Source organism: Micropterus salmoides, unplaced genomic scaffold, assembly GCF_014851395.1.
Source record: "Micropterus salmoides isolate LMB-PRFRI ecotype aquatic unplaced genomic scaffold, ASM1485139v1 Ms_hic_scaffold_21, whole genome shotgun sequence".
NCBI classification, from domain to species: Eukaryota; Metazoa; Chordata; class Actinopteri; order Centrarchiformes; family Centrarchidae; genus Micropterus; species Micropterus salmoides.
The window spans coordinates 20,775,446-20,795,566 of record NW_024041262.1 but is presented as its reverse complement, the minus strand read 5'-3'; the positions used below and the strand labels follow the sequence as shown (position 1 = coordinate 20,795,566).

The 20,121-nt window shown below is 39.3% G+C and overlaps 1 protein-coding gene across 1 annotated transcript in view; it reads left to right on the top strand.

The window, feature by feature from the left end:
* The first annotated feature begins 210 nt into the window (after window positions 1-210).
* LOC119916060 (protoheme IX farnesyltransferase, mitochondrial) overlaps window positions 211-20,121 on the top strand; it is a 36,467-nt gene continuing 16,556 nt past the window's right edge. The window contains exons 1-4 of the mRNA XM_038735930.1: window positions 211-326; window positions 1,570-1,712; window positions 1,885-2,281; window positions 3,104-3,228. Coding sequence (XP_038591858.1) covers window positions 296-326; window positions 1,570-1,712; window positions 1,885-2,281; window positions 3,104-3,228 — 696 coding nt within the window. The 5' untranslated portion in view covers window positions 211-295. The remainder of the gene's footprint in view (window positions 327-1,569; window positions 1,713-1,884; window positions 2,282-3,103; window positions 3,229-20,121) is intronic.

The following is a 20,121-nucleotide window of genomic DNA, read 5'->3' as shown; positions in this document are numbered from 1 at the left end:
GGAATAAAGTGCACACGCGACATAGAGAAATACAACGTTACAGAAAGGCATAGAAATATGAAGAAGAAGACACAAATAATAATTAGTTTGCCAGGAGTAGTCTATGTTATGTAAAGATATTAAAAGAGGACCGTATGTTGACAGTTTTACCAGCCTTAATGTTCTTGCACATCTATTCACAGAGCGCTTGACGTTTTGTACCCCGGAAGTGATTGTCTTTACCTAACGGGGTCAAAATGGCGGCATGCTGCATGTGAAGAGGTCGAAACGAGAGCCGGCTTTATGATTGGAGAACATGTATAAAACGCCATGTAGCAGACTGTCAGGTAATACAGGAGAGTATGTCGTATTGCGTCTAACGTGCCGTAACATTTGAAAGTCATTTTTAAGTTCGCACCCGCTAAAAACAGCCTTTGAAGCTAAGACGGAAGCTAGCGTGCTAGCTTACCATAATGTTATAGCTATCTGGATGGCACCTGATATGTTTTGCAGGAGGCTAGCTGTGACCTTAAATAGAAGTCAACCGCGTATTCAGAGACCAAGATTAGCTAATTACTGCCTGGTTTTATAATGGCAGTGTGTGAGCTGTTGTATTGAAATGTTAACGCTACAAAACAATGTTGATGTGAGATTTTAACTGTTATATTAGCTACGCGACAGGTCAGAATCAGAATAAGATTTAGTTGCCAGGTATGTGGACACATACGAGGAATTTGACTCAGGATTGTACATTGCTCACGATGTGCTTACTCAGACAATAACACAATAATAAAATGAAACACAGGCTACAGTATACAGAACACAAATACACACTATAAACAAAAACAAAATCAATATAGACAGATTGACAAATAGTGCAGTGAGCAGAATGCAAAGGATGCAGGACGAAATTATTATTATCATCAATATTATTATGTGCATGTAGAGGTCTGTTATAGTAAGGACGCTGTTGGCAACACATTCCTATAATGTTTGTCTAGATTATGTTAAAACGTTTCTGGGGTATTGTTAATATTTGAGTCTACCCTCATTCGTGTAAATGGGTGGTGTATACCATTTTAGGAACACCTCTCAGTATAACGAATTGCCCCAAGGACCATAAAGTTGAGTCAACACCTTTGTAAAACAGTCTCAATAAAAGTTACATTATAGCCCTCATGAAAGTACGATTTATTGCAAGGTAATATTATTCTGCTTTCATTTTAGTGAAATGTTCACCATAAGCTAGCAACAGAGTGTATGCAAAGCATACTCATACTAAGTCTCACAAAGGCTTAGTGAGACAATGGGGAAGAGTAGAGCTGTATTATCATGATACTGATACTACACTGCAGGCACAAAGTGGTCTCAGCAATCTTTGTTATCATGACCATCATAGAAATAACTTTTAAGTGTTTGGTTAGATCGATAACATGTTGTTTGTGATACATGCTGTTTATAGTTCCATGTAATGCATTCATTATTTGTTTTTAGTTTTTGTCATGTGTGTTATCTGTATATTTTTTATGAACGACATATTTTAACCCAACCATAATCTATTTTAATGACTAAAAATTGTATTTCTTGTAGGTTTGGTTGGTTTAAGTGTGAAACAGAAATTAGTTCAAATTCTTCCCCGATGTAACCAGACTGCTCGCAGCCTTATTCAGCTGCACAGAAGAGATCCATCAAATTGGCTGACATACCAGCATCTCAGCTTCCTGAAACGGCAGGTAACTTTCCCTGCGCCTGATATCTAATTTATTTTTCATTTCAGCTCAAACATTTTGTTTTCCTCGTTTTCAATGCATTTTTTTCTTAACACATTGAAGGTGATTTTTGTTGTATATGCATTCAGTTTTGTTGTCATAACATAATCACATTGTCCACCTGTTTCCCCTTCAGTATGTTGCAAAGAACAACAGTGAGCTTCACCAACGTGCCATCCCGAAACAGGCTCCTGTCTTGGCCATTGTGGATGAGAGAGATGACAGCCTTGAAAGACAGTTGCAGAGAATACCAACTATTGATCCTGTGGTCACAGAAAGTATTCCACAGCCAGAGGATGTCACCAGTAAGGCACAGCCTGAGCTATACAACTTGAACTCCGCTGCAGAAGATGCAACAGCACAGAAAGATTCTGTGTCCAGTACTGTTGTTACTTCAGATGAGACTCCACATGTCCAGATGGAGACGGATCAGGCAAGGGAGGCACGTCTAGACAGACAATGGAAGCAGCTGAAGGTTGACGTGTCTGACTTGCCAGATATCTATGCCAGGCTTGCCAAAATCAAACTCACAGGTAGAGTACACAGTACATCTTGATTTTGTCGCATAATATGCACAGACTGAAGTTGATACACAAAATAATTACCCAGAATACATGCCTTGCTAAATAAGACAGATACATGATGCAAATACGGAGATATAGTCATTGCTACATATACAAAAGTACCTGCTTATTTACCATATACAGATTAGAAGTTTGAGTGTTTCTGTCACTTAGAGACTTTATCCTGTTATTTTCTCTTTTTACAAAGAAAAGTATTGCAGTATGAGAGTCCTACCTGAAGAGAGGCTATGAAGTCTTCATGCACGTGATACGAGAACCACATACAACATTATTTATCAAATTGGGTCGAAATTGATGGATTTAGCGTGGATACAAATGTGACAACGTCCAGTTTGCAAAATAAGGTGTCCATACAATAAGGAAAAAAGATTAATGGACACATGTAATTTACTGTACCGGGCCCTCTCAGGCCTTGGACCCACCCACTATAGTCTCTCCAAATCCATTGGGTAACACTGAGTAAAAAGCACATTTTGACTATTTAATTTTTAAATTATATTCCAAGAATTTTCATTTTGGTGCATCCCGATTAAATAGAACTGATTTGTTGACCACACAGAGACATGCTGTCAGCTGGATAACCTATGGATAGTAATTTAATGACTGATGGTAATTTGTTTTCAGATAAATAGAAAGAGTGTATGGAATCAATACAGGAACAAAACATTGCATCTGCAGTGGTATTTACCTGTTACTTCAAGAAGTAATACCTTAAGAAGGACACTGAAATTTGTTTTAATTTGTTCTGTTGTTCCTGCTTGGTGGTTTCAGCACTGGTGGTTACGACTGCAGCAGCTGGCTATGCAATGGCTCCTGTGCCCTTTGACCCTGTCATCTTCTTCGTGGCGTGTCTGGGAACAGGCCTTGCCTCTTGTACTGCCAATTCAATCAACCAGGTCAGTTACCCCTCAGCAAGTCTATTTCAGTATGTGTGAGTGTGTGTTTTGTATTTGGCTCTTTGCACACACATAAAGGCCTAATCACAGCACTCCAAATGTCAAAATCTGATAATGTGTGATTAATGTTTTTTAACATTCACTGTTTGGCAATGGGATTTAATCAACACATGGGCCCTGTTTAAGAAAGTGGGTTTAGTGAAAACCCTGGTAAGTTAACCCTGAGATGAGGGAACCTCTGGGTTTTCTGTTCCAGAAAGAGAGGTAACTTCTCGTGGTAACTGACTCCTGAACCTGACCTGCTCGCTGGCAGGTGTTCTTCTACAAACTTTCTACAAAGTTTCTCTCAGAATCCTCCCTCTTACAGAGCCAGACGCGCTGTTCGTCATTGAGTTAGTCCATATCAAAGCGCATTAGTTAATGGGGGTTTACTGTATGTCAGAATCCTGGTTAGAAATTTGTTTGTTACGCAGGACTGTCTAAAGCCTCTGCTTTTATGCAGTGTCAGTCATGTTTTTGCCCTCACATTCAGATATTACACAGCACCAAGTCACCCTCAGTTCAGAATAAAACCTCGGCATGTCCTTTTTTTTATAACACTGACTGTGCACACAAGACAGCTGTCAGTTTGTTAAAGCAAACATAATGTGTAATCTCAGTTTAAATTGAAAAAAATAGTATGAAGCTTTAGACACTTAGGATCAATGAGTAATTATCTCTGTTACTCATGAGGATTGGTCGCACTGATTGAACATAATTCCTAGGGCTGCACCAAATGGCAACAAAATCATATTGACAGATACAAATTTCAATATGAATCACGATTAGTGGGAATTATCATTTTTGCATCACAATTTTAATTTTCACTGAAAAAACAATTAAAATCATGATGATGTGACATTTGTTGGGGTTTGTATCAAACAGACATGTTTTCTTCCACCTGCAGAACAAGATTTGTAGGCCGTGGCACTGCAGCAGTACAGTATTTATAATGCTGTTTTGTCAGCATTTTATTAAAAAAATCGCAGCTTCTGCAATTTGGATGTTGCACTTGACAATACTGCTATTCCGATAATATTTTGATGAATTGTGCAGCCCTTATAATTCCTATATTTATTTGATTATGATTAAATGTTAATATTTGAGTGAGCAGGATTGTGGTGCAGATGCAAAATCTTGAAGATAGAGTTTAAAAAAAAAGTGCGTTAACTCTGACTGTGTTAACTGCATTTCACTGACTTTGTTTAACACATAATTACTGGATCAGATTTTGAGCTGACATCATGTTTCTTTGTCTTTGAGCTCTGTATACATCTTCAACTATATTTTTATCTTCGGTAGCTGGCCCTTGTGTTTTTTCCCCATTAGATTAAAACTGAACAAATATATTTAAAATGTAAAAATGTAAGATAAATGATGACTTAAAGAGGTGGTATTATGCTCATTTTCAGGTTCAAAATCTTATTTAGGGGTTTTACCAGAACATGGTTTGATTTTCAAAATGGTTACATGGTTTAATTTTCAAAAAACACCATATTTTTCTCATACTGCACATTGCTGCAGCTCCTCTTTTTACCCTGTGTGTTGTACGTGCCGCTCTTGAGCTACAGAGTGATGCATCTTACTTGTACAAAATCTTTGTTGGGAGTTGCACATGCGCAGTTCCCAGGTAAGGACTACTAGCCAATCAGAAGCAGAGAAGGGCGGGTCGTAAGAAACAAGGTAGTGTGATCCAAATCAAAGCCGCTTCAGACTGCGACCGTAACCTAGCAGATGGTATAAGTTACTCACAAGTCCACAACCACACAACATCATTGTTCCACATCAAAAATCACCATATTTCAACTAAATAAAAATTGGCCAAACAATTTGAATGTTTGCTCAGTAGCTTTCACATCAGGTGTAACATTAGCATTATAGTTATAACTTTAGCTGTGTTAGCCAACGTTTACAACAACTCCGCACTTGAACAGTCTGTGAAGTTACATTGCCGTGTTTATTTTAAATATAATTCACAACCCTTAAAAGCATACTTACAGGTTGTGATTGTGAATTTCCAGGCCCAAACAGAGTCGGAGTTGCATCGTCTTTTAGGACTAAACGTTGAACTGCTGCCGGTGTTCTGACGATCTGTGCTGCCTTGCCAAAAAATGCTACCATAGCGCAAATCGATAGACTCGACTCTACTCGGCCCTGCTCCGTTTTCCATTGCAGATAACGTTAGCTTGTCGTCATAGCGGCGCCACACACGACTGCCACGACGTAATGTTCAATGCGACACACACATCAGCGATCCACACAGCTTTCTCTTTTTTAAGTTAAAACGTTTCAACATTACTGAGAATGTAAAGACAGATAAGCGGTATGAAAACCTTCCAGCTGTGTTTTCCTCTGCCGTTGTTGCTGCAGCGGTTTGTGTGACGGTGGGAGCAGAGGGCTCTGTGAGCGGGCGGCTGGCCGGCCGCTCACTCTCCTCCCGCGGGTTGGCGCAGGCATCACCGGAGCTCCTCAACTCCGAAAATATTCAAGCACATTTTTGTTCCGCCATCACTTCTCGTAAACTGTCAATATTCGAAATCTACACAGTTGATTTCTAACCTCAAAACTTCTCAGAAGCGGATTTAGTGATGAAATTCCAGACGAAACCTGTAAAATATAAAACTTTCTGTTGCTGGCAGTGAATAGTGACGATTCTCTCTGTCGTGTTTTCATGTTACATTTTAGTTTCCCTCAGCTCGCTTGGAACCTTGACGGCGGTGAGGTGATAAGAAAAAAAGTACCTGGAAGCAGGTACAGGTACAACATTTCTACAATGGAAAACCAAACAAAGGCGAGTTGAGCCAAAGGGCCTCCGCTCAGACTAGCTTGGTTTGAGGACGTGCCTGACCCCGCTAGCCGCTTGGCAAGCTTTATGACGCGTTTTCATTGTGACGTCACAAGTAAAGGAAGTGAAGGGCTGGACTACAAACCAGCTGTTTACAAGTGTTCAGAGCAGAGTTTTCTGTGGGAGATGGGAACTCCCTTTGGGCTGGACTTTGGGCTTTTTCACTTTGCAAACCTGTTACATGCACAAAAAAAGAGATATAACTCAATAAAGGAGAGGGGAAAAGCCAAAAAGCATAATACCACCTCATTAACTGACAACACTAAATAAAACTTTTTGGTGTTAACTTATTGACACTTTTCCCCAGTCTGACTCAAGCTCTTTTTTTAAAAGATAAATGTGAACGGCCCGCGTACACATGCATTAATATCTCTAAATCCACTGGATTAAAATAGATGCTCTCTCCTTTGATTTACCTTTAGCCTTGGTGAATCATAGCATTGGCGCTCCGTTGATGATAGCCTTTTTCATTCACCACCCACGAGCTTAATTCAGAGCTGAAAACTTGGTTTTCCATCTGAGGTTTAGTCAACACAGTTCAGGGTTAGATTCAGTTTGTTAAACCTGCTTTCTGAAACAGGGCCATTGTCAACAAAAACTGAACATTATAAGCTTCAAAAAGGAGTTACTGTAGGATTACACAGGTGGATCTAATAAACCATGTGTAAATTGAATTATTAACTGAAGCTTATTTATCCAAACTACAAAGATTCCATGAAGCTAAAAATATTAAACACATGGCTTGTGTAATTGTTTCAAGAATTGCAGTAAACAGTACAGATGTTTCTGGTCTTAAATCTGTTTGTTTTTTAATACCAATATCCTTTTTGGAACGAAAGTGTTGAGGACTCAGTGCTGGAAAGAGATCTATTGGTCTTTTAATGCATGATAGATTATTTGGTTGACATGTTATACAAACATGAACATGCATGTTGACCGACATCCACGGTTGTCCTCATAGTGATGCCTGTGCTCTAGAAAATGCTGAAAGAGCCAGTATATCCCTCCTTTTTATCCATTCTGCATTCCTCTTTTGCTACGCATCTCAAAAATTCATTGAGCTGGCTGTAATGCTGTTATTATTTCCCTGCTCAAAGCTTTTTTTGAAGCTATAATGGAATATGGAGCCACCTTCTGCTGTCTATTTGTTGACGTACATAGGAATTTGCTCCGTGACTTACAAATATTAGTATAATAGGTGACCTGTCCCTCAGCCCTAGATTGAACTCAGCTTAGTAGTGTCTTTGGCCTGTAATTTGGCAAAGGCTTTCATTACACTGCATGTCCAACGCCCCCATCCACCTCCCACCAAGCCTACCCTCAACAGCCTACCAACTAGGGCTGACTTTGGAAAATAATGCTTAGCAGGGAAGCAGCGCATTGGTAGTAACTCGGGACAGACTGGGCCTCTTTCGGATTTGTGGGTTTGGTTTGAAACGCCGTTACATAGATAGTTCCTGAGCTTACTTACTACAGTAAGGTAATCGTGTAGTAAGGTGCATTTGTCCTGTCCGCCAAAGCGCGGATGGGCCGAAGATTTCACCCACCACAACCACTACTTTCATTCCCTGTGTGACACTAAATTTCTGTAGTGTCAGCTTCTGCCAAGCTTAAGGCCATTTTACAACAACAAGTCAAGGTATGGCGTAAGGTGCAAAGTTTATGCTTCCTCTGCAGACTGGTTTACTCTCGCGTGTCATGTGACCAGATTGTAATCACAGCCTTTGCGATGAGAAAATCGCAAATGCAATAAATCGTTCAGCCCTGCTACCTACGTTCCAGCTGCTGCCTTCATTGTTTTACAACAATAATAAAGTGAACTACCAAGTCAAGTAAACACGTCCTGCGCCCTAACTTGTTTTCTGTTATAATATAGGCACAGTCTAACCCCTCCTGTTTGTCACCTCAAGGGGTTACATCTATGGATACGATGTGAAAATGTTAACACAGTTTTGTTTTGGTGGTCAGGTGTGACTAGTGTCAATCAGTCCATCGCTCAGGTTAAAATTGTATTGTCTCTTCAGTGGCCTGCACAGAGCTGTGCTCCAACTCCTCTGTGCACCTCAACGTCACACTGAGCAGGTGTGTAAATACCCTTCAGGTATTTGAAAAATGTCCCCCTCTGCTCAGTCTGCTGAGAGTAGCCCAGACTCCATCTCCAAGACGTTCAGAGTGTTGAGTGATGTAAGAGGCGAAGGCCAGTGTTCGTACCCTGGGTGTCCCTTTATCTGTGGGCCCACCCTCACATCAGTCCTGTCAGTCTTCATTTTCTTAACTAACCCAGCCTGAGGATAGGATACAACATGGCTTCATATTTCATTCAAACAATGTTATTTGCCTTTCAGTGCCTCTCTCTCGGCCTCCTCCAGTCATGTTTAGTTTCAGACCTACAGTGAAGGTGAAGCATGGGCAAAAGTGAAGCTCAGAGCAGATGTGCAGAATTGTAGTTGCAAATTAAATGAATTTGTGTGTGTGAAGTTTAGATATTTTCATTTAACACATTTTTAGAAAAGTAGGTCAATTTTAGCATTTTTCGAAACAAAAATTTTAAATCTTCTTGTCTTCACCTTTCAAGTTCTAGTCCATAATGACATTCATGTTCACTGTCATAGCATTTTTAAATGTTTTTTTTAATGTATATAACCAGTATAGACCAGTCGTAAAACTGTGTGAAGTCATGAAACATTTTGATATTTGATTGTATACATGGACCCTCCGGATAGTAATGATTTACAGCAGCTTATATGAGGCTTTTGTGGTTGTCTAAAGAGTTACTGGATTATACTTTGTGGGTAAAAGTGTCTTATGGTAGAATGTATGGTATTTTGAGAATGCTTCACATGGTTTCTGTAGATAAATATACAGTGAATTGAAAGAGATCCTGGTGGAATATTACTTCAACATTTCTCTCTGTTTTCACAAATGGCTTTGTGTGTTTTAGCCTGAAATTCATCGGTGCTTACTCTGTTTGAGGCTAAGAACTGCTTTTTTGTGGCTTTTACCTGGCATGGGAGCCAGAACCTTCACACTAGTCAGATTCACATTTTGCATGTTACCATAGTCTTAATTGGCAAGAGATGGGATTATTGTTTCAGACAAATTAGCCACCTTAGACTGACTTTGAAGTAGGTTATCAGACAAGTCACATCTTTCATTTAAAGGTGATTAAAAGGATAAACATCATTAGGAAAGTAAACTTGTTTGTAGTTGGTAGTGACTTGCCTCCCCCTGCTTGTCCGGTATGGAAAGTATGTGCCTTTCTACATAAGATGTAACAGTAGTTGTTGGTGTTGCTTTGTTTGGAGAAGAATGTCATTTTCCTCCGTGTAATTATACACACGGAGGCACAGGGGATGTCATGTGTGACACATAATTGTCTGTTGCACTGCTACTGTGGTGGAACTCTGCACTTCTTTGTGATGGACTAACGCACTCTGTCGGCTCTCTTTGTCAAAGACACACCCTCACCTGTGTGTAACTGATCTCAACACTTTGGCTATCCATTTGCTTTTCATAATCCTGAAAAGAAAGAGTGGAATGGAGAAGGCAAGCATCCTGCCTTCAGATCTACTGCCAGGTTATATTTTATTTTTTCTTTCATCTTGAAAAACTGGTGCTTCACAATTAGTGTGGTTAGCTGTGATCAAAGCTAGATGCCATTTTATATGAAATACCAAACAAAAGCCTGACAAACAAATCAAGCAGAGAAATACCCTTCCTATGGATTCTGATGCTCGGCCCTAATCTCTTAATGCTCTGTATCTACAACTGTCCAATTACCTTGAGTAAAGGAGGAAAATGCCTTGAGGGAGAGAAAAATGCTTTGGCTGTTGGAAGTGGCAGCCAGACCTTCAGTGGAGCTGTCAAAAGTCAAGGCTGCTCTTTGTCCCATTGGGAAGTGCCCGTAGGGCAAACAGAAATGTTGTGGTTTCTTTTTAAAATGTTACTCTATTTAGGAAACTGACGGAAGGGTGTAAGCACTTGGAGTCACGTAACAAAGGCATTTCACTGTCTAGAGTTTCTAACCACAGTCAAAAGACTTAATGCTGTCATGTCTGTCTTACAATCAGAGACGACAGCTCCAGCAGCAAAGGGATGTAATTATTTGAGCTTCCAGTTCAAGTAGCTCTCATGGGTTGGCAATTATGAACTTTTCTTAGGATGTTGTCTTGCTTACACCTCTTTCTTGCTATTAAATCCTGTGTAGAGGTGTTCAGCTGAACAGGGTAATACTCTGAAATAGCTCAGCCAGCTCAAAGTCTCACCAAAGGTTTCACTACAGGGTTCCTTATGTCCCTCTGGGAAAGAATCCTGGCTAACCTAAGTAGAAAACTGCTTTTTGGTCTGGTCTTCAGGACCTGTAGGCCCCACACCAGGCTCAACCTCCACAGGTGTTCCAGCCGTCATCACCTTCCAGTCTGGCCACTACTTCAGCTAATTGGATAATTGGGTCAGACGAGAGTTTCAGGCTGGATTCTAAAATACCCTGGGGAAGTTTGAGGTCCTCAGCAGTGTAAAAAGACCTGATATGGCCTTTTACTGTCAAATAAGTACTGCTTGACTGTTTTGACAGCGGCTATAGTGTAAGTCACACCATGTCAGCTCGCGTGTTTGTTTTGATGAAAATTCAAGCTGGCTTGTTTTGTGGCTGCTTAATGTCATTTCTGCCTTGGTGACCATGACAGTGAGTTTTCTTTTGTGTCTGTCTCTCTCCTGTGGTAAGCTTTCTGAGGCTGGCACGCATAAGCGAGCCCCCACAAGCCCCTAGCCCATCCAATCCTACCACTTCAAGCTACGCCCTTCTCTCTTGTCCTGTGCAGGCATGCATTATGCATACCCTCTTGCATGTCTGCTGTGTACATCTTGGTCAGACTCTTAGCATGTATGGGTACACGACTGCATGGGGATAGGTTATGCAGACATTTGTCAGTACATTATGATAATGTATTTGATTAACTTTTTTAAACCTTTTTAAATGGTGAAATACTTGAGTTTATTAAAATTCACAGAAGTTTCTAAGGATTTAACCAAGGTCAAATGAAACTTCTTTTTTTTTTTTTTTAAACGTAAAATTCTTTCCCTTGTAGGGCTGTGCGATATGACAAAAAATTAATATCCCGATATAGGATATTTCATATCCCAATAAAGATACACATCCCGATACAGCACATTTTTTGTAAATTCAGTGAAACATGGCATTTTCAACAGAAACTCTGGACATTTCTCTGCATTATAAAGGTGGGGTAAGCGATTCTGGAGAAATCCAACACCATGAAAAATACCATGATAGAGTGAACAACAACACAGCAACTAATATAACAAATTTTAGGTAGGTTGTTGATTAGCAAACTGACACTACTTGCAGCTGCAAAGCTAACATGAGAGGACCAGACGGTCCCAGTCAGCACAGCAGCTCCTGATAGTGACACTCACAACTCTCCTGCTACTACAGCTAACATCACAACAACAGAATGTCTTGGTGAACTAGAAAGTAATCTGTATGTCTGTATGTCATTAACTGTTACCTGACTGACACACACATCACAGCTGACACTGCTGGCATTGCTGGATAGTGTTTTGTGGCTTGTCTATTATTTTTAATGCAAATTTCTTCCCCGCTACACCGGCATGTGTGGAAGAACGGACCATGGTGAAGTTAGTTTCAAGTTAAACATTAGTTTTACATTGGACAGTCAATGGATGTTGAATTCCAACGTAAAACTAACTTTACCGCGGTGCATAGCGCTATTCCCTCACCAAAATATTATGGTAAAGTGTCGAATTTGCCACACAATTAAATAAACGAGCATAATTGTAAACGATAGACGTTTTTCTATCGTCAAACGATAGATATCATATAGCACAGCCCTAGTTCTTTGAATGTAAACTATGATGGGATGACATTTTGTAGTACAACAACCCTGTATTAAAAAAAAAAGCGTAGTAATGAGCATTTTTGACAAGGATTTAGATATTTCTACAGCTACTTGTAGAAGCTTTTATTAAGCAGAAGAATGGAAATTGATTCAAATTGATAGCACTGTGATTTTATTTAAATCTTAATACACAATGCAGTGTCACCATAAAGTCACTATATAAGTGGAAGCTCATGCTTTCATCTTAAAAAGCATTGTCAAGCTCCCCAGAATCTAATGACTAATGAATCTATTGATTCAAGCACATGCCATTACAATGCTGGCTTATTGCATCAGTTGAGGACTTTATCTCTACCATCTTTATAGTGTTTACAACGACCGTGATATTATGTTTATCCACACATTTGGAGGTCTGATTGGTGTGCTGCCACCTGAAATGTGATCTGAATTGAGCCTAGAAATTCCCTCATGTTATTTTACATATTGAATCTCCCATGATCTATATCTAGTGTAACTAGTGTAATCTGTACGGGTTTTTAAAATGTACTAATGCAAATTTACAAGTCGACCTTGGTGTAATTCCATAAATCACACTTGGTCAAATTGGGTAACACCAGCACAGTAAAATTAGGTAATGTGTATATTATAGTGCTGTCAGTATTGGGTATGAAGTATTAGGGCTGTGACATATTTATTGTTGTGGCTCTGCAGCACATTTGATTTCAAATTAAACATTGTCTACTAAATTCAGCTTTAATTTGAGGCTATTTACATCCCCATCAGATGAACAATGTGGTAATTGGAGCCCTTTATTTAACAGTCTTCCATTTTTCATGTCAACATGGCATCTTTTTGAAAGCCCCTAAGTCTTGTTTGTAAAAAAAAAAAAAAAAAGCCAATCAATAATAAGTCTTACTTAAAATGTCTTCTACTTTTGTATTATCTTCCAGTGCATTTTTAAATCTAATTTGCATGTAAAGGGAGCATAATCACAAACAATATACTGTGACACAAAGTGAGCATGTCGTGAACATTGTGCAGGCATAAGCTGTTTTGGGACATCATAACAAGAATTTTGCTGTGCTTATTTGTATATGTGTTTCATATTTAAATCTGTATAACTCTCTAGATGACTAGCAGCGCAGTAGGTGGTAGTAGTGTACCTCAGGCTGATTTGGCGGCAGATTGCTTTGCCCCACCAGTCAAGGCTGCTGCCACAATAATTTTCCAGGATAGGGCTCCTCTGATTGTAGTTTGGGGTACCTCACATAACATAGTACCTCTTGAGAGGGTCATTAGTTGTAACAAGACCTCATAGCCGCTAAAACCTCACCAACCACTGCGGTCTTCAAAGACAGTGAAACTCGTCCACCACTGAATTTGTGTCTGTTCCCTGCTGAGAAGTAGTGACAGAAGATATGGTTTCAACGGGTGCTATGGAATACCTCTAGCATGATGACATTGCTATCCTTTTTGTGCAATTTATTTTCATTCTGCTGAAGAATTACCCCCAACCATTCTCATACCAGAGTCCATTTGATGAATTGCAGTGGATACCTCCAAAATAACCCTTATATTGAAGGCGTACTGTATTTGTTTTTCTTGCATGGAAAGCTTCAAAGATATCTTGGATGGAGTTGTAAAAGTATCAGTTCTTGTCACATTAGTTCCACTGGCTATGTTGTGTAATTGACTGTTCAAAAGTGTTTTTTTCTGTCAAAGGATTATGTTTTGTGCATTTTTGTTGGCTGCTTTTAAGAGTTAAAGGTCAAACACATCAGGGGCTTAGCCAAACAGTCAATTTAACAAAAAATGAGATCCCTTCCTTAGAGCAGATGCTGCTCCTAAGATCTTGTTTTTCAACAGCTTAGTTAAAACAAAAGAGCAAGCTGATCTTTGACATCGAATAGTTTTGAGTTTTTTTCTTTTGATGGTGTCCACCAAGCTGTCAGTTCAGCCTGGGAGAAGGGATGAAAATTCCTTTTTAATTGCCTAGAAAGATGGCACGAAAAGGACTCGATGGGTATCTCTCTTTTGGTACTGGATTAAAATGAATATTTAACTAGACAGCCCTGTTTAATAGTTAATTTCTTTAAAGGCTTTTGTCTTTGTCGGCCACGGGGTGCTAGTACATTTCAAACTGTACAAATGGATCTTTGCAGCCTCAGATGGGAGACAGATGCTTTCCTCTGATAAAGTCATGAAGGGTAAATCCATCTATTATATACCCTCAAGATAATGCCTGAGGGGGAAGCAAGAGCAAAAACTGTTGCCAGGCAGCATTAGTCAGTTAGTGTTAGTTAGGGATAGATACAAGGATGTTAATACTATTCTGGTTCCCATTAATGTCTGTAATGTTGATTTGATTGCTTGTGTTTTAATATACCATTCTTTTAAAATAATTTGGCTTCAATGTTGCAGTTAAATTGCATATTTATTCATTATATCAGTTTAATTTAATGTGTTGTGTGTGCACAAGGAATTGTCTTTGATTTACACAAGCATGGTGTATTAAGAACCAGTTCCAAAATAGTGCAGAAAAGTCCTGGTTCTGATAATGTTAAATCCAGTAGAGTTTTTCAAAAACAAGGTGTCTCTGATGTAGCTATTGACTGCAGAAATTGTGTTTTAGAAGAGCTGAACAAACAAAGTGGATGGATTTGGAGCTAGAGGCAATTCATTTATAAGAGTGTTGGCAGGGACCAGCAGCAGTCTAATGAAGTACTTAAAGGGTGTTGATTTTAAGCAGCACAGCTTTCCTACTGATGTGAAACCCTAAAATACCAGCTCTCCTCATGCTATCAATAAAATCTGCCTTATCAAATTTAATGAGTCCAACAGAGTGAATTTAGAGACATACTGGAAAGAAGTAAAGCAAGTTGTTTTTTTTTATTATTTTTCTTCAATTCAACATACATTTGTGTCAAATGAGACAAGCTATAATACTATAAGTCAACGCTCAGAGACTCCAAAAATGATACCATAACTTACATAAAATTAAACTTGTATGAGACAGATTATTACGATTGCTAATAACAGTAATATTCCATATTCATACGGTAGCTGTATCCTTCTTAAATTAAACTCCATTGGTTTGTCATCCACTGACCTGGCGATCAGAGATGACACAAGGTGTATTAAAGCCAGTTCTGGTTGCTAATGTTTTTTACTCCATGACTCCCAACCTCAACTACACCCTTCCCCTTACATGGCCACATCGCTAACTCTAGGTAGCATTAAGGTAAAAAATGGTCACTTTCCCTAAACAAATTGATTGGCATGTCTTAATTTTTGCTTCAGTGTCTTAGAGGTTATTTTAAGAGTGCAACACATACAATATATCCAGTATTGTATCAACATATAATAAGCACATGACCCGTTTCGCTTCAGCCACATATTATTTTTGAACCAAGTATACTCAAGCCTTTATACGCAAATAGAGGTATCCTTACATGAAAAGAAAAGGAATACGTGGTTCCTCGTTGGGGTTGTCCACAACATCTTTTGTGAAGATCACACTTAAGAGACACACGACTACTCACTCACAGTGTCTCTCTGAGCTTTCAATGCGTCAGCATGTTTGGGCAACCACACCTCACCACAATAAAGATGTGCAGGTAGAGCTCCCCTTCTTCACCTCCCTGATTAGCCTTTAGTTTTTAACAAAACACTGTGACTATGGGCTTCAGTGACCAATACGGCAAGATGCAGTCACCGTTGAGACTTGAGTCAGAGTGGGGAAACCACCCACCTTAGCACTGTCTAGAACCAGTGAACCTTTCTACATCTCACACTGCATTTGGCTGACCTCATGCAAGCTGAGTAAATGTTGTTAAACCAACTAGGACACTCCATCGGATGTATCTGTTTTCTGTCTTATTTATTACTGCTTGTGGCAGTGATTTCTGCAGGTTAAAGGGCAGAGTCTGAATATTTATGGTTAACAGGTTAGGTCCATACCAGAATTTGTCTTAGAATAACAGTCTGTACAGAAAACAGCTTCTTGAGCTGTGTGTAACAGTAATGGTGCTGTCAGTGTCTCAATTTCAGTTTCCTTTGACCGTTCTGGACTTGCTTTCCCACTGCAACAGATAGTGGCATGTCAGCACCTCCAGCATGCATTGTAGAGGTATCAGTGAATGGAGGCAGTCAGTCTACAGGCCCCCATATGTCTAGAGGACAAACTGTTCCTCTGGCACTAGTGTCATACTGAAGCTGATTGTGGACGGTGATAATGGGTTGCTGAAGATGCACTCATTTTAGAAGTGGCCCTTTCTGCTTGTCATCAACCCTTTGCACTGCTGAACATTAGCAGATTGAGGCCAGAGGTTTGCATGCCTATACGATAGATGTAATCTACTGAATATTGCCAGACCTTAGCCCAAATGTTTTTTGTTTATTTGAACAGCTCAAATTACCCATTATCATATGTAAAAGTAAAAGTATTATGACTGAAAAAGTGTTCTGATGTGTGGCAACAACAGATAGGTGAATACATAATTTCATGAAATGGCCTGTTGTTTTCTGTTGAGCTGAAATTTAAGTTATTTAGCATTTTTTGTTTTGGCCTGCCTCCTTTTAAGTTCCTTAGAGATAATTGTACATGTGGATACAAAGATAACTCCTAACCACTTTGCTTGAGATTAAAAAAAACACCTAAAGATGTCCTCTATGGACATTACAGGTTTCACGGTAGCTAAACGTTGAACAAGTAGAGAGCAGTGTGTCTTTTCAAGGCGGGTGAGAATATTGAGGAAAAGATGATATGTATGTATTTTTGTTTACTGATCCCCCCCCCCCCCGAAACTCAAGTTTGCCCTCTCTATCTGAAGGTAACTTAGCCAAAGGCAAGTGGGAACACTCTTTGTAATGCTGAGATCCGTGGATAATTAACAAAAGCAGCCCTGTTTATGGCTTGCCCGTCAGCCAACACTGAATGCTAATTTGATTCAAACCGAGAAGCTTTTGGGGCAAGGGCATCGTTGCTGGAAAACAAAATGGTTACCGACACACACCAAGGCTTTCCTGAGGCCTTGGGTGTGTCTCACATTCTCAAAAACTTGAATAGGGAAGTTTACCTATTTAGCCCCAAATGGTAAGATGGTCTCATAGGGCTTTACAATCTGTACAGCATATTACTTTTTTATATTATAGTGGATGTAATTTGTTTTAAAATGGCACATAGAATGTTAAATCTGTTAGGCTTTCCATCCTGCCATTTGAGGAGAGCCTATAGCTTGCTAGAGGCAGGATTAATTAAAACCAGATTATGTGCATTCATGTGGTCAGCTGGTTATGGCCATGTTGGCAAATTGACATATCAAAAGAATTTTCTCCATCACTAATGGCTGCTCTGAATATGCATGCATTATATAGCACCTAATGTAACTGTCTCTACACTATTGTAATGTGCTCTGTAGCATTATGAAGATGTGACATTATTACCATGCACCCTAGATTTAGACTTGCTGTCATGTCTCACTACTCTGTAGTCAGAGTAATTGTGTCCGTGCTTTCAGCTTCTGCTCTTAATACTTGAAATTTAAAAAAGAGCTCTTGCTGGTCTCCAATGACTATTATTCAGACTGAATTTCCTGAATCTTAACTGCCACCCAAGTCTTCAGTCCGTCATTATGTAATCACACAGCATAGCCTGAACAGTAAAAAGCCACAGGTGATACTTGGCATACAAAAAATGTTGTGTTTTGTATGACCACGTTTTTTTGGTTTTGCTCATAATACCATAAAACTTTGATTAATAGCCCAGGCTTTTATTTGCTAAAATCACTGAATTGACCCTGCCTTTATTTGGGACAGGCGTCCATATGGGACACGCTTTTAATTCCTTTTGCAAAAACGGAAACTACTTTGAAAACTGTTAATTTATTTCAAACAGTATGAATATTACTTGTATGAAAAATATTATTTCAAATACAGTAATTTGTTTGATTTGGCTCCGACAGATGGCTTATGCACTTTTATTTTGTAGACAGCAATGTAACGAAAACAAACAAAACCCAACAACACAGTGCAGGATGAGAGAAGTATGGCAAATATGGAAGAAGTGGCTCGTTGTTTCCGTTAAATGAACTGAACAATTGAATTGTGGAGAATCTAACCAATCTAACGATGTGTAGCATGTTCATATTGACATAGGTTATTGACCATAAGTTCAAACATTAATTTGCACGATCTAAGCAACTTAGAAGCAGCTAAAGTGGGTGACGCAAATAAGCTTTTTAGAGGTGAATCTTAAGCTTGATTTATACTCCTGCATCGGGTCTAAATGCGTACCCTATGGCGTAGCTAAGCACGTAGCCATGTATTTATATTTGTGCGTCTGTGCGTCGCCATCGTTCTGCAATTACACTGCCAAACGCTAGTTGCCGGTAGCGCTACAGCATCCACTGTATTGACTTTTGCCGGCCGAGCAGGCTAATTTCCAAATGTAAAATGTTTCCTAAAAATAAAATGTTATTGACCGAATGGATCACATTCTGATTTGAAGAAGAAGACTATAACAACTGTAAAGTAATGGTGCAGCAGAAGCAGTAGGAAGGTAATCACAGCTTAGTGCAGCAAAAGTTGAACAAGTACAATATGTTATTCATTTTAGCTGTTTAATGTTGTTTATCTAAATAATGTATAATCTTTAAAAATAAGCATTTTGTTAATGTTAGTCCAAAGTTTTATATTTCTATTAAGATCCTTATCCACATTTTCTGTTGTTCTGTGTTTTTGTTAATCTCATTTTATTACAATGTGGTATTTTATTCTGTTTTATTCATTTTATATGCAACATTTGTGGGCATCCTCAATAAACAGATGCACCAATCATGCTGGTTGTGTTATGGTCTTTGGTTTTCTATTTGTGCCTGCTTACTATGCCAACATGCAATGAGACTGTTGAAACTGCTTGCCTTTAATATCTTTCATTGGTGTGGAAACATGCATATCAAGATCGGAGCACTTCCTGTAAGCTTGGAGGCATTGCGAGGCTCCCCAGCCAACCGATAACAGTATGGTCCGCGTCTCCTTGACGTGTAGTTAAATTTTTGAGGAGGTGCACGTCAGGCTACGGCGTAGGGTATGAGGCTACGCAGAGGCAACACCGTCGATTCAACACATAAATCACACTTTAGTAAATTCAATGGGTTGCATACTCAGCCGCGCTATATCCTTCTGTTATTTGTGTTATCTTCCCTTAAATGCATTGGAAAAAATAGAATAGAGGTGTTTCACTGTGTATGTTAAGGGTCCTCCTCAGGTGATTTTGATAAAGCAAACTACACTTCCTGGACAATACACGCCAGTTTCATTCAAATATGCTCTAATCTGAGCATTGAATGTATCTGAAATGAGGCTGTGAAAAGGCTGCTTCCCCTCTTTTCACTCGATCCAGTTTCCCAACATTTTTTAATGTAGGTTTTTGTGTAATAAATTTCAGTCCACTGTTTCAGTTAATCTGTTATTTTGGCAGTTAGATTGCACAAATAATAGTGTGCATCACTAGGCGCTCTTAGCAGTGAGTGACATGGCTCTGTCAAGTTAAACCTGATGTGATCATGGTGTGTGGCCATAGATAAATTGTACTTTTCAGCAGTAACCAGGTAATATAATTTTAATATTTGTTTATTGTTCTGTATTCTTGGAAAGATTTGTTTCAGTCAAGTTCACCCTATGGTAACCTGAACAGGTGGTAGGTTCCAGTTAGTTGAGGCTGGCCAGGTAAAAAGCCAATTACTGGTCTATAGTAGTATGAGTGGTAGCTGGCTTTGATGCTGCGGGCTTTACCTATTATTGTTTTTCCTCTTTTCTTCATTTTTGCCTGTGTTTGATTTTTATTTGTGTTTAATAAATGCCACCTTACATTCATGGACTCCTGCCTATCATTCTGCTTCTTGAACGTCCCTTTCAAGTTTCCGGTGCCATACAACAACGACTGCCTTTTATACAGGGTGGCGGCACTGAAGAGCACAAAAGGATTAGCAAGTCTGCCTTTGTGTCTCTGTCTCGGTATAGCATTACTTGTGTTCTGTGAGCATGTTGGTCCACCTGTTCTCTTCCACCACCCATTCCTCTCTCACCTGAGGAAGTCGTACTGCTGGGTTGGGTGTGGACCCCCGTCTGTCT